The sequence below is a fragment of the Cavia porcellus genome, unplaced genomic scaffold (genome assembly GCF_034190915.1).
Source record: "Cavia porcellus strain 051 isolate PalLab524CR breed Dunkin Hartley unplaced genomic scaffold, mCavPor4.1 scaffold_28, whole genome shotgun sequence".
Lineage (NCBI taxonomy): Eukaryota > Metazoa > Chordata > Mammalia > Rodentia > Caviidae > Cavia > Cavia porcellus.
The window spans coordinates 40,339,019-40,353,267 of record NW_026947511.1 but is presented as its reverse complement, the minus strand read 5'-3'; the positions used below and the strand labels follow the sequence as shown (position 1 = coordinate 40,353,267).

At 46.7% G+C, this 14,249-nt stretch overlaps 1 protein-coding gene across 2 annotated transcripts in view; it reads left to right on the top strand.

Annotated features, from left to right (window-relative positions):
* Ptk7 (protein tyrosine kinase 7 (inactive)) overlaps nucleotides 1-10,261 on the top strand; it is a 55,000-nt gene extending 44,739 nt beyond the window's left edge. For both annotated transcript variants that reach the window (XM_003473644.5, XM_063238833.1), the window contains exons 18-20: nucleotides 8,011-8,162; nucleotides 9,052-9,230; nucleotides 9,569-10,261. In XM_003473644.5, the coding sequence (XP_003473692.2) occupies nucleotides 8,011-8,162; nucleotides 9,052-9,230; nucleotides 9,569-9,729 (492 nt within the window). In that variant the 3' untranslated portion in view covers nucleotides 9,730-10,261. The remainder of the gene's footprint in view (nucleotides 1-8,010; nucleotides 8,163-9,051; nucleotides 9,231-9,568) is intronic.
* The last annotated feature ends 3,988 nt before the right edge of the window (nucleotides 10,262-14,249 follow it).

Here is a 14,249-nt window from a genome sequence, read left to right as displayed (position 1 = left end):
GCTTGGCCTTGCCCATGCTAAGCACACTTTACCACTGAAATGTACCCCCAGTGCACCCAGCTGATTCTTTTTTTGAGACAGAGTCTTACTATGTAGTTCATTTCAGGCTGGCCTCAGTGTCCCAGATGCTAGGACTGTGGGTATGCAACAGCATGCCCAGCTTGTCTGGCTGATTCTTAAATTCATTAAAGTTCCAGGAGCCCAAATGCTCAAGGTTGAGTTCCAATGCACACACACACACACACACACACACACACACACAAATTCAAGGCTCCCTGCTCCCTCTGGTGACTGGTATGTATAAAATGTTTATGTGTTTTACTGGCTGGGCATGGTGGCTTACATCTGTAATCCCAGCACTGGAGAGATTTAGGCAGGAGGATCACTGTGAGTTAGACTGGGCTACATAGTGAGTTCAAGGCCACCCTGAACTACATGGTGAGACTGTCTCAAAAAAAAAAAAAATTGTGTTTTATTAAAATAAGATCCTCTACAACTGTATTGGATGTACTTTTTATTTCCTATCTTGGCTTTTTTTCCTTAAATTTATGTTTTTTTGTTGTAGATTTGAAGATTTTTGTTGTACATTTGTAGATTTGCTCGTTGTATTTTGGTCTTCATGACTGGGAATTGAACCTCAGATCCCACACATACTAGCCAAGCTCTCTGCTACTAAGCTACACCACTTGCCCTTTATTTTTTTATGTTTGAGAAAGTCTTGTTGAGTTGTCCTCGAACTTTTGGTCTTCCTGCCTCAGCCTTCCAAGTACTTGGACTTATAGGTTTGTACCACTGCTCCCGGCTCTCACTCTGTCTCTCTCCCTGTCTCTCTGTCTGTCTCTATCTATCTCTCTCTCATTAAATCCAGGATCTTCACACTGGGCAGTGTCTCCGCTCTTTTTAGCGAGACACTTGCTACATCACCCAGACTGGGTTTGAATGTATGATCCTCATGCCTCAGCCTCCTAGAGTGCTGGGATTACTGGTACGTACCATCATGCACAATTCTTTTTTTTTTTTAAACCTACTAAATTGGTCTCAACATCCTTATGGGTTTTACAGAGCAATTTAAAAAGCACTACTTTTTGGGATTCCATGAAAGTGCAACTTCTTTTTTTTTTTTTTTTTTTGTCTTTTTCGTTTTTATCGGTACCAGGGATCGAACTCACGACTGCCTGCTTGCAAGGCAGGTGCTTATGCCGCTGAGCTAAATCCCCAGCCCCGAAAGTGCAACTTCTTAGGAAAGATACTTCCTGTGCTGACTCTCTGTCCCTTTCTACTGCCAGAGCCTATAGGAGTGGACCGAAGGAGAAAAAGTCAAGTTCTCAGAGTATGGCGGGGCATTGGGTGGCCACTACCTGGCCAGCTAGAGTTGGAACAAAGTGCTGCAGGATAGCTGTGGGGAGTGACCGAGATGGCAGGTGCATCCCTGAGGATTCCCTAATGGTAGGCAAGGCCAGTAAGAAAAGTAGGTAAGAGGATGTCGTGCTTTCTCCAGGGGTGAGTGCCCAGCACACCTGCGGCCCGAGCTTTATGTGCCACATGTTGTGGCGGAGACAAAAAGCTACTGTGGGAAGAGCTCAGTTTGTCACAGTGGCTGGGCCAGGGCTTGAGTGAGCCCAAGGGTGTTAAAGTTGGGAAGGTCTTGACCAGAGAACAGGCCTCTATAACAGTATTTGAATTAATCCAGTGGCCATCTGATGGCGTCTTGTCCAGCAGCAAGGAAATACTTAATTGGCTTGGGCTAAACAGAACTCCCTTTTACTGTCCTCACTTATTCCAGTATTTCCAGAGGCACTGCCTCTCTGAAAAGATAGCACCTTGGTCACCATGCCAGGTCCATCCTCCTGTTTCCCTTGCTAGCAGTGATTGTTTAGCTTGGGAGCCAGACCAGAGAGGAACTGCAAGACCGCTGAGGCCTCACTAGTTACCCAAGCCACTTACAGATAGGGGACAATACCCAGGGGTTTTGAAGCCTGAACCAGAGTTGGCTGTGTGGTCTCTAGGCCTTTTTATTGCCAGAAGTACTTGGAGCATGCTGAGGATGATTTTCCAGAGGTTCTTTGGGAGTTGGGGCCTCTGCTTACCCGCTAGAATCACAGTTCAGCTATCTATCCTCCTGACTCGTTCGTTAACCCTCTCACTGGTTAGAAGCTCTGCAGAATCTGTGTGTTTTCCTTTTGATAAAGAAATGCACCAAGGTGAGATTGTTTTCCAGTCTTTGAGGGCATTGTTCACTCGGCGCTTCTGTATTAATCACTGTCAAGCTGCTGTGTAGCTGGGTCCCCTCTGCTGGTGGTTTCAATCAGTGCTGTCCCATAGGGAGTCCTCTGGGATGCTGAATGTCCTTTGCCTGTGCTGGTCCATGTGTCATCACCAGCCTCGTGTGGCTGCTAAGTGCTAAGCACCATGGAGCCACTGAAGAGCTGAATTTTAGATCCTATGATGTTTCAATTAACTTAGATTTAAAGAGCCACATGAGACTGGTGATTGGTGTCAATGGCACAGGTTTAATGCATTGCTTTTGAACATTTTTGATCTGAGAACTACAGGAGCAAAAAATACATTTTGTGCCTCAACCCAATACACACATAGGAGGCATAATCAAAACATGAAACATGGGGACTGGGGATTTAGCTCAGCGGCATAAGCGCCTACCTTGTAAGCAGGTAGTCATGAGTTCGATCCCTGGTACCGATAAAAACGAAAAAGACAAAAAAAAACCCAAAAAACATAGTGAATGTTTAAATTAAAAATTTATGCCAGGTATGGTGGCACATACCTGTAATCCCAATACTCAGGGTGGCTGAGGCAATGAGGCAAGAGGATTGCTGAATTTGATGTCAGCTTGGGCTACGTAGTGAGCTCAAGGCTGGCCTGAACTATATAATAAGACCTTGTCTCAAAAAAAAAATAATTAAAAATTTATTACAGTGGGGGCTGGGGGTTTAGCTCAGCGGCATAAGTGCCTGCCTTGCAAGCAGGCAGTCCTGAGTTTGAGCCCCGGTACCGATAAAAAGAAAAAAGACAAAAAAAAAATTTATTACAGTGAAAGACACATTGCTATTCACCCCTCTCTCTTTGAACTCATCCTATCGTTCTTGCTGCTTTCTGAAGCGGTTCTGTAAGTCTTCTTTTTTAAATATCTTTTTGTGGCTGCCTTGATGTTCTGAATTGATGGAAAATGCTTTCGGCAGTTTCTGTCAAATAAAACGTGACAGCATGTCCTAACCCTTATTCACTGGATCTGGTACTTCTGGGTCTTCCCCAAAGTCAAAATGATCCAGAAAGGGAAATGCTAATGAATTCACGATGTCCAGGTTGCCATGACAGCACAACTGAAGATACTAACAAAAGAGGACTCCCGACCTGCTTCAAAAAGTGGCAAGAACGGCGGGATAAATACACTCAAAGCAAGAGGAAGTGTCCTGAGGAGGCTTAATGGCAATGTGTCTTTCACTATAGTTTGAAAAAAAAGAAATTCACCATGGTTATTGATCACACCTTCATATTTATGTTTGATTAATTGATTGATAGTTCAGGCTGGCTTTAACCTAACTACATAGCCCAGGCTGTACTTAAACTCATGGCAATTCTCCTGCCTCAGCCTTACAGGTGCTAGGATTAATTAATTAATTAATTTGTAGTACTAGGGATTGGATCCAGGGCTTCATGAATGTTAGGCAAGTGTGGTACCACTAAGCTACATCCTTAACCCTTTTTTCATTTTAGTTTTGAGAGAGTCTTGCCGAGTTGCCCAGCCTGGCCTCCAACTCGAATCTGCCTGCCTTAGTCTCCCGAGTAGCTGGGGTTACGGGAGTACACCATTGTGTCCAGCTGTACTGTGATATTTTTTTCTTCCATTGCTTTTTCTAATTCTGGTTAAGAGTCAGTCAGTTCACTTCATAATGCATTAATAGACTCAGACTGTGGTAGGCGTGCACTAGCAGAGCCCCCCGAGACATCCCTGGAAGGCACACGCTGAGAAGGGCTGTTTTGGGAAGGCTCCTCTCCCAGAAATTGGGTGCAGCTCCCCTGCCTGAGACCAGGAACTGAGCTGATAAAGTTGCTCTGAGCCAGCCATGGTTGCCACAGGACCAGTTTCATAGCCAGTAGCTGCCCTCTGAGCCCATCACCAGCAGTGTGACCCAGAAGAGGCAGCTGTGCTGTGGACACTCATCTGTAACTGCAGCTACTAGGGATGGAGGCAGGCAGAGTGAGTTTGAGGCTACCTGGGCATCTGGGTGAGATGCTGTCTCGAAACACAAAAAAGATTGGAGGTGTTCCTGCTAAGTGGTAGAGCACTCCTAGCTTCAGTCACCACAGCAAGAAAAAGAACAAGGATTTTTTTTTTTTTTTAAGACAGTGTCTCACTGTGTATTCTGTCTAGTCATGCTCACTGCATAGCCTAGGATGGCCTTGAATTCATAGAGATTCTCCTGCCTCAGTCTCCCAGAGTGCTGAGATTATAGGTGTGCACCCTCAAGTCTCACTCAAGAGCAAGAATTTGAGCTGGGTATAAAGCCTGGCTGTGGATCTTGTGCCCAGCTGAAAGTGTGCTTTTCCTCAAAGGCCCATTAAGGAGAGGCAGCCACCCACCCAGGCCTGACACACAGTAGGTGGTTAGCAGTTGTCCTTCCCCTCCTCAGTTACTTATTCAGTGGTACAGGGATTAGAACCCAGGGCCTCGAGCATGCTGAAACAGGAGCTCTACCCCTGAACCGTACCCAGCACTGCCTTCCTTCACCTGTGCCTAGAAACTTGGCAGCGGCCTCTGACCACTCCCATTCCATGTTTGTCCCTTTTGAACCTCAGGAGCATAGAATCAGATTAACCATAAATAATCCTTGGTTGGGGCTGGGGATTTAGCTCAGCGGCATAAGCGCCTGCCTTGCAAGCAGGCAGTCGTGAGTTTGATCCCTGGTACCGATAAAAACGAAAAAGACAAAAAAAAAAAAATTCCTTGGTTAATCCCTAATACACTCTCACTATTGGTCTGTACATAGCTTGCTTTTATATAGTTAGTTATTGTTATTTTTTAATGTGGTTATTGGCTGTTTGTGTGTGTATGTGTCTGGTAAATTTGAATTTTGGTGTTTCATACTTTTTTTGGTCTTATACAGACAGGGTTTCGCTATGCAGTTCAGGCTGGGCTTGAATTCACTTTGTAGCCCAGCCTGGCCTTGAATTTGCAGTGATCTTTCTGCCTCAGCCTCCCAAGTGCTGGGATTACAGGTGTGCACCACCACACCCGGCTTTTTAAAAGATAAGAGGATAGTCCAGGGGCCCCCTATAAACCTTTATCCAAATTTAATTACTTGTATTAGTCTCATTTTCTTTGTTAATGTGTTTTACATTTGTAGGCAGAGTATTGGTTTTTTTGTTTTGTTTTTGTTTTTGTTTGTCTTTTTCCTTTTTATCGGTACCGGGGATCGAACTCACGACTGCCTGCTTGCAAAGCAGGCGCTTATGCTGCTGAGCTAAGTCCCCAGCCCCAGAGTATTGGTTTTTAATGCACTTTGTTTCTAAAACATTTGAGAGAAGCTGAAGGTAGTCCTCTGATCTTTGCCTTTGGATGTGTGTACAGTGTCGTCACTGGGTCTTGGTTTGTATTTCCTTTTTTTGTATTTCCTTGATTGTGGTGATTTTGGTCACTGGCTGTGCTCCATGGTTGAGTTGTACAGTGGTGATTTTCCCTAAGGGACCCTGAAAGCAAGTCTGGATGCCAGAAGAAACACACAGCCAGCGAGGCACTTGTCCAGGCACCTCTTTGCTGTTCTGTTTGCTGGGTTTTATACAAGGGGTCCATCCAGCATGGCCCCCAGGATTTGGATAAGGCCACAGGGTTGAAAAGACCAAGGGTCTTTACAAGGATTCTAGGTGCTGGTTTTACTACCTGCTGGTGACTTCCTGTCCCTGGTGGTGGCTCCAATGCTATGGATGCAATGCAACAACCCGTTGCTCCTTTTGCATCTGTGCTTTCCCCAGGAGCCCTGTCTTAGGCAGGCCTGTTATATCCTGCTGGCACCTACTATGTGTACTTTGTAGGAAATACTTGGTTAATGTTTATTCAGGGCATTAACAGGCTCTGAAAATGGTAATAAAAGGCATGGTTAAAACTATAGTAAATGTTTACATTACAAAACTGGTTACAGTAAAAGACACAGTGCCATGAAACCCCTTCAAGATGTCCCCTCAGCGTGCCTAAAATCCTAGCACTAGGAAAGCTGAGGCAGGAGGATCATTGCAAGTAAGCAACCAGCCTGGGTTACAAAGTGAGCTCAAGGCCAGCCTGACCTACATAGTGAAACCCTATGTCAATACCACCACCACCCCCCATCCCCTCACTTGGAGCTCTGGAAGTTCTGTTCAATGAGTATCTTTATAAGATCTAATTTAAAAATACATTGAATGCTGCTACTGAGTGCCACTAACAGGAAGATGGGCTCATAAAACCATGACAGTGTGTCTTCATCTACCTTATTCACTGGATCTGGCATCATGAGACTTGTTGCTTTTCCCCAAAGTCAAAACGACCACAAAAGGTATATAGTTTGAATGGATTCAGGACACGCATGAAAGAGAACTTCAAAAACTGCTTCAGAAAGTGGCAAGACTGACAGGATAAGGGTGTTTGAAGTGAGGGGAGGGTTTTGAGAGAGATTGATGGGAGTGTATCTTTTACTATAATAGATTTTTATTTGCTTGTTTTTGAAGCAGTGTATTGCTATATTATTCAGGCTTGCCTGAACTCAGTGTGTAGCCTGAGCTGGCCACAAATGCATGGCAGTCCTCTTGCTTCAACCTCCAGAGTGGTGGGATTATAGGCATGCACTGGCATTCCTATCTACTGTAATAGACTTTTTTTGGTACTGGGAATCGAACTGAGAACCTTGTACTTGCTAGGCAGTTGCTGTGCCACTGAGCTATATCCCCAGCCCTATAACAAATTTTTTAATATAAACACTATTTTTTAATCAGACCTCATATTTAACTTCTATATACATTTAATGTATAATGTATAATGTAATACATTCATATGTGTCAAAAAGGTGTCAGTGAAAAACTCTTCAGTTCTCATACGTTATGGAAAATGGTGTGGTGGTATTTTGTAATGCTGGAGGTACTCATATTCCACCCCCCATCTCTGGCATCTTAGAGAAACTCATGCGTTTGCGCACCTGTAAAAGTGTGCAAAGCAGTTCTGTGCTTAATAGCTAAAAACTAGAAACTATTCACCTCTCCATGAGCCTGAGAATGACTAAATTATGGTGTATATTCATGAAACAAATCAAGTACAGCGATTTTTTTTAAAAAAGGAAACAAGGCTAATCTCAGCCAGAAAGTGGCACACAGCCTATAATCTCAGCTGCTCAAGAGACTGGGGCAGAAGGATCACAAGATTGAGTCCAGCCTGGGCAACTGGGCTTGACTGTGTCTCAAAATAACAAAATAAAAAGGGCTGGCTGGATAGTTCAGTGGTAGAGTGCTCCACTAGCCTGCATGAAGCCTAGTTCCTCCTCATTCCTGGGGCGGGAGTGGTGTGGGGATTACTAAAGAGAGAACTCAGCATTGAAAAGGAAATTTAGGGGTCAGTGGGGTGCTAGCATTGTTGGTTTTCATTTTTTCCCTTAGGAACATGTATGTCTGTACATTCAAACAAACACAGCTTTCACAGTAGAACATACCTGCTTCTTTTTTCATACCTACTTTTGAAAGAAAAGCTAGTGTTACTGTCCAGCTCTCCTCCACTCACACGGTTATTCTGTTGTCATCCCCTGCCTGGCCTCATGTACCACTCTCGATCTAGCATTTGCTGTACCCGGGTGCAGTGCCACACGTTCCATTCCCTCTAACGTAGCTTCTGGTGAGGGGGGTACAGGACGATCCCCATCTTATGGAGAAAGAAGCTTAGGTCACGGTGGGGACAGGTCTGGAGTCCCTCCCCGGGCTAGTGGTCACCTTGACCTCTCGTCCTGGCCAGTCTAATGGGCTCCTTTCTCTCCCCAGGTGGCCCTGTGCACCCAGGTGGCCCTGGGCATGGAACACCTGTCCAACAACCGCTTTGTGCACAAGGACTTGGCCGCCCGCAATTGTCTGGTCAGCGCTCAAAGACAGGTGAAGGTATCAGCTCTGGGCCTCAGCAAGGATGTGTACAACAGGTAGGAGGGCCCAGGTGAGGTGAGGGAGGGGCTTAATCCAAAGCTGGAGGCCCAGGATGTGGGCATACCCTTCCCCTTCTCTTCCCAAAGGGGCAGCAGGCTCCAAATCCTTGCTGTTTGTAAATTTTTTCTAGTAACAAAAATAACCCTCAAGCTAGGTGTGGATGGCTCATGCCTGTAATCATGGTCCTCAGGAAGACTGCTTCGATTTGGAGACCATCCTGAACTACATAGGGAGACCTTGAGTCCCCCCCAAAAAATTACTAGGCAGTTTACTGTGTAATATAACTGGGTCCCTCTCCAACTTCCTGAACGCAGTAATTACTGCTTTGATACCTCAGACCCAGAGCTCAGTGTCTTAGCCACACGTTGCTGTACACCCTGAACCCCTGGAGTCTACCACTTCATAGTCACCCCAGTTCTTCTAACTGTTGCTTTGGTTATGATTAGTTTATCATTAATAAAGCTCTTGTGACAACTTCTTGTTTTCCACATTTTAAAAACTACTCTAAAGGCCAGAGATATAGCTCAGTAGCACAAGTGCCTGCCTGGCAAGTGCAAGGTCCTGAGTTTAATTCCTGGTACCTCCCCGCTCCCACCAAAAAAAACCAAAAAAACAAAAAAACAAACCTAATCTAGAAAGGATATATGATGATTAGCTTTCTTTTTTGTTAACATTCAGGCAAATAGGGTTCTTAGTAGAATTTTAAGCTGCCAAAGCCCACACAGTGAACAAGCATTCCCCGTGTGCAGTGGACAATTTGCTGCTTTTCTTGAGTGCCTTGATTTGGATAGTCTGGGCTGGCCTGGGGTAGAGTCCCATATGTGAGGATGGCTTGGGACCCAGTTCTGTGCTCCTCATCCCTGCCTGTGCTGCCTCTGTCTGCAGTGAGTACTACCACTTCCGCCAGGCCTGGGTGCCTCTGCGCTGGATGTCTCCTGAGGCTGTCCTGGAGGGTGACTTCTCCACCAAGTCCGATGTTTGGGCCTTTGGAGTGCTGATGTGGGAAGTGTTCACCCATGGGGAGCTGCCCCACAGTGGGCAGGCAGATGATGAGGTGCTAGCAGGTAGGTAGCAACGGTGCTCTTGTGGGGCGATTCTGGATTTGGGGCTGATGTTTAGCAAGCATACAGCTTTTGCAGATTGCCACAGAGTCCTTTGCCCCTAGTGCCAGCCCCAGCTGCTCTAACCCCTGTCCAACAACTCATTTAACTCCCTGGAAGACCCTGCCCTGCCAGCCACAGTGAGCAGGGGCTGGAGATTCACTGCTCTAGGATGCACCCAAGTCAGCAGCCACCACCATCAGCCCAGTTCCCCAGTCACCCTCACTCCTGTGCTGCCAGGGGATCCACAGCACACTGCACAGGCTAAGTGCTTCCCTCACCCTCTGCCTCCTCCTCTGCAGATCTGCAGGCTGGAAAGGCCCGGCTCCCACAACCTGAGAGCTGCCCTTCCAAGCTCTACCAGCTGATGCAGCGCTGCTGGGCACCCAGCCCCAAGGACCGGCCCTCCTTTAGCGAGATCACCAGTGCCCTGGAGGACAACCCTGCAGATGGGAAGCCGTGAGCAGGGCACGGGGCACAGCTGAGGTCTGGGCAGTACCTGGGCTTCCCTCTTTTTCCTCTCTCTCAGACTGGGGAGGCAGATTCGGACCCAGGCTGGGTAACTAGAGCCTTAGGCTGGGCAGCTTTCTCTGCCACCCCACCCTCATCAGGGACAGTGTGGGTACCTCAGGTAACCCTGATTTCTGGCCTGCGGCTTCTCCCTCTGACCAGGTGCGGCTCTGCCACTCCTCTGCTAACTCTGCCTGGAGGGCAAGGGTAGGGGGCTCCTTCCTGTACCCAGCATCACCCATGGGCCCCACCTGGGCTCTGGATCAGGGCTGTAGAGGACACAGCAAGGGTCCTCCCATGTGGCTTGGCACCCAGACTCAGGCCTCCCTGCCCTCCTCTCCTTCCCTCATCCTAAGTGCCTGGCAGATGAAGGAGTTTTCAGGAGCTTTTGACACTATGTAACCCGCCCTTTTTGTATGCACCATGGGCGGCTTTGTATGTAACTGCAGTGTGGGGTGGGTGGGCATGGGAGGTGGGGTGGGCCCTAGAGGAGCTGGGGAGGGTGGGCCACCCCCTCACACCTTTATTGTTGTTGTTCTGTGTGTTTTGTGGGTTTTTTTTTTCTTGTTTTTTTTTTTTTTTTTTTTTTTTTTTTACATTCGCTGCTCTCAATAAAAAAGCCTTTTTTACAACCCAAGACTCAGTCCTTCTGTACTTCTGCTTGATAATGATGCTCCTCCTCCTCCTCCCTGTGCTGGCACCAACTATTGTGCAGGCACTGGCCGTTGTTTCCAGCCTGCTGAGAACAGGGATTTGGAGAGACGGGGATCCATCTCTTCCAACTCCAGCTTCCTGCTGGAGCTGTAGGCCTGGTTCTGCTGCCTTTGTCCTCCAGTGTAGATGAGACAGAGAGGAGTGTGAGCCTGGACAAGTTAAGAGTGCAGTTAGAGAAGGAGCTGATGACAGGTATGGGTTCGGAGACCCTTTAAAACTCTAAGAAGTAGCCAAGCACGGTGGTGCATGCCTAGGAGGCCGAGGCAGGAGAATGGCTGTGAGGTCAAGGCCAGCCTAGCCTACCTAGTGAACCCAGGACCAGTCTGAAGTATACAGCAACTTCTGTGGAAGTAGTGTGTCCTCATTTACTTTACTCACTGAATCTGACACCTTGTGACTTCTGGCTCTTTCCCAAAATCAAAATGACCACGAAAGGTAAATGTTTTGGTTGGGTGCAAGACGCGGAAGCAGCCATGATAGCACAACTAAAGATACCAAGAAAGACTTCCACAGCTGCTTCAGAAAGGAACGAAAGCCATGGGATGTGTGTGTTCATAGTACAGGGTTCTGAGGGGAGTTAAAGGCAGCGTGTCTGTTACTGTCATTCAGTTTTTAAAAATTTAAACACTATTTTCTGCTCACACCCTGTACCTCTCCCCCAAAACCTCTCCTTCCACCTAACTTCCCTATTTCCATGAAGGGTCCCATTGTTCGGGAAAGAATCCTAGCCATACTCAGAATTGTCATTCATTATGAGCCTTCTCTGTGCCTCCCTCTCTGCTGCTAACCACTAAAATCTGTGTAGTCTTCCTCTGCACTATTTCTATTTTTGTTTCAGTTTAAGAGAAAAAAAAATGCTGGTTGTGGAAAATACCAAACAGTACAGACTTATTTAAAGCAAAATACACCCCCTGCCATCCCAGACCTGCTCTCCAGAGGTGAGCAAGACAACTGTGCAGCATGGCTTCCCAGGCTTTTCCTGTGCACATTGGTTTTTGTGGGGTTTTTTTGGTCTTTTTCCTTTTTATCGATACCAGGGATCGAACTCACGACTGCCTGCTTGCAAGGCAGGTGCTTATGCCGCTGAGCTAAATCCCCAGCCCCTTCCTGTGCACATTGGCTTGTGATTTCTTTCTGTTCCTTCTAATTCACTTGTCACCATTGAGACCCTCTGTCTTTATGTGAGTAATCCCAGGGGAAAACCAATTCCATGGAAGCAGTTTTAGTGTTGTGACAGTGACTTTAAAGAGCAGGCTTAATTTTTGGTTCGATATTATTTGGGTGATAAAAATCAGAAGAAAAATTTTAGCATTTTGAGTGGCTAAGGCAGAAGGATCACGAATTTGAGCTCACCCTGAGCAACTTAGTGACTTTGTAAGACTGTGTCTCAAAAAAAAAAAAAAAAAAAGCCTGGGATGCAGCTCAGTACAACGGCCTTGGGTTCAGTGTGCGCACACATAACACACATACATGAAGGCAAAATCAGAAAGGAAGGTCAGTAGGGATGGTTGTGGTGGCCTCTAGAGCCTTCTGGAACCTATAATAGGTCAAATAATGACTTGTTTTTCCTTGAGCTAACACATTCCATATGTTTAATTACCTGTTGTTTAGGACATTAAAATCGGGAAATGGAAGAAGAGGAGGCTTTCTATTTTCCTATTGGATTTAATGAACAAGCCTATGTTTGTGTATATGTATGTATAAGGATACAAGACATAGACAATATGTATTTCATAAATCTTTTGTAGTTAATTTTCATATTTTCGTAAGTGTTTTGATAGTGACAGAGATACAGCTGACTTTTTCATCCAGTACTTAGTAAGCCATATGAAGCTGACAATATTTCGCACCCTTGACTTTATAAAATGGTAATTTGGTATGATAAAGTCTGTATACGATGCAAACAAACATGTTACAATACTTATTCTTGCTGTTTTTTGGTCTTTTTCCTTTTATCGGTACCAGGGATCAAACCCATGACTGCCTGCTTGCAAGGCAGGCACTTATGCCGCTGAGCTAAATCCCCAGCCCTATTCTTGCTCTTTGTGATACCCATTTATTCTTTTTTTTTGTATTGGGGATCAAACTCACAACTTCATGCTTGCCAAGCAGGCACTTACACCACTGAGCTAAATCATCAATCCTAATTTACTCTTTTAACTGCTGGTGATGGGATACTAAATTATATCACCATCAGCACCACTGGTAAGTCACAAGCAACTACTTTATTCAATCTTTACAACTTTTGAGGCAGGATTCATGATTCCCATCTCCATGCACACACCAGGTGTTTATCCCTTAGGTGACTGACCTCAGATGGCTCCTATTAAGTATTCACTGACTGCTGTGTGCTTTAGTCTTATCTCACTGAATCTGCATTCAGGACCTCCTGAGGTGATACTACCACTGGTAGATATGGGATTCTGAGACATAAAATCACTGGTTTCTGGGCACAAGACTAGCAAGAGGAAGACTCCAGATTTAAGGAATCTTGTATAGACTAAATCCAATTTATTTTCACAGCTTTGGAGCAGAGATCCAGATGCATACTCAACCAGGACTTCACAAGGACCCAGTTCTAGCCTTTAAAAACAAAACAAATCTTTTTTTTCAATAACGAGGCTTGAACCCAGGGCCTTCTCACAACCTGAACCTTTTATTTGGGGACAGGATCGCGCTAAGTTGCCTAACTGCAGACTGGGTCTAACTTGCGATCCTCCTGCTTCAGCCTCCCCCAGTGCTAGGATCACAGGCGTGCGCCACCACCTTGGATTTATAGGGAAGGGCGCGTGCGCGCGTTCATGTGCTTGTTCGCCTGCGCGCTTCAACTTTTTGTCCCCGCTATACTTTCTCAGCCCTTTCGCACGGGCTGTGGAGTGTGCTTTCTCATCAAAACTGACCCCTTAGGGGCTGGGGGTTTAGCTCAGCGGCATAAGCACCTGCCTTGCAAGCAGGCGGTCGTGAGTTCGATCCCTGGTACCGATAAAAATGAAAAAAAAAAAAAAAAAAAAAAAAAAAAACCTGACCCCTTTTCCAGCCCAGACTGCAGCTGGAAGTCTTCACCGGTCTTCATGTCCGCCCTGCCCCCATCAGGGACGGGAAGATGACGGTTCCCCTGCCCGCCCTTGCACAACTGCCAAAGACCCCCCTAATGCACAGAATGATGAATGAGGTCGCGGAACCGGGCTGGTGGGAAAGTGTTGATCCCCTGGAGGGTGACGGACGGGAAGTCGGGGGAGGGAAGGGAGGCGTGCAGGCGCCGGGTGCGGGGGGGTCTCAGCACCCCCAGCCCAGCCCTCCGCTCCCGGGGAACATTGCTGCCCTCCGAAAGCGTGGGAAGAGCTCCAATCAGGCCCCTGCACATCCTCGCGGGAACAGGCTGCATAGTCTCATACTCTGGAAACCCTTCATGCACTCTGGGACTTCCCGAGGGTTTGCTTCCAGTTATTTCTCCTCCCCAAGACTACAGATACTTCGTTCCTCTCCTAGGCTTTCGCTCTGCTTGTCTCCGCCGGTTCTCCGCTGTTTTCTACTTTAGGGGGGCGGAGTTGCGCCTCTTTTCCTATGCCTTTAAGAAGGTCGGCTCCTCCCCTTTCGGAATCGCTGTCTGACGCGGTATGACAGCAGCGAGTTCAGTATGTCTATGCAAACGAGCGCCCCCCGTGGGCCAATAGGGAACGGAGGTGCCGGAACCGCGGACCAATGGGGCGGGGGCGCTGGGGCTCACCATATAAGGAGCGGCCTCACCATAAAAGGAAA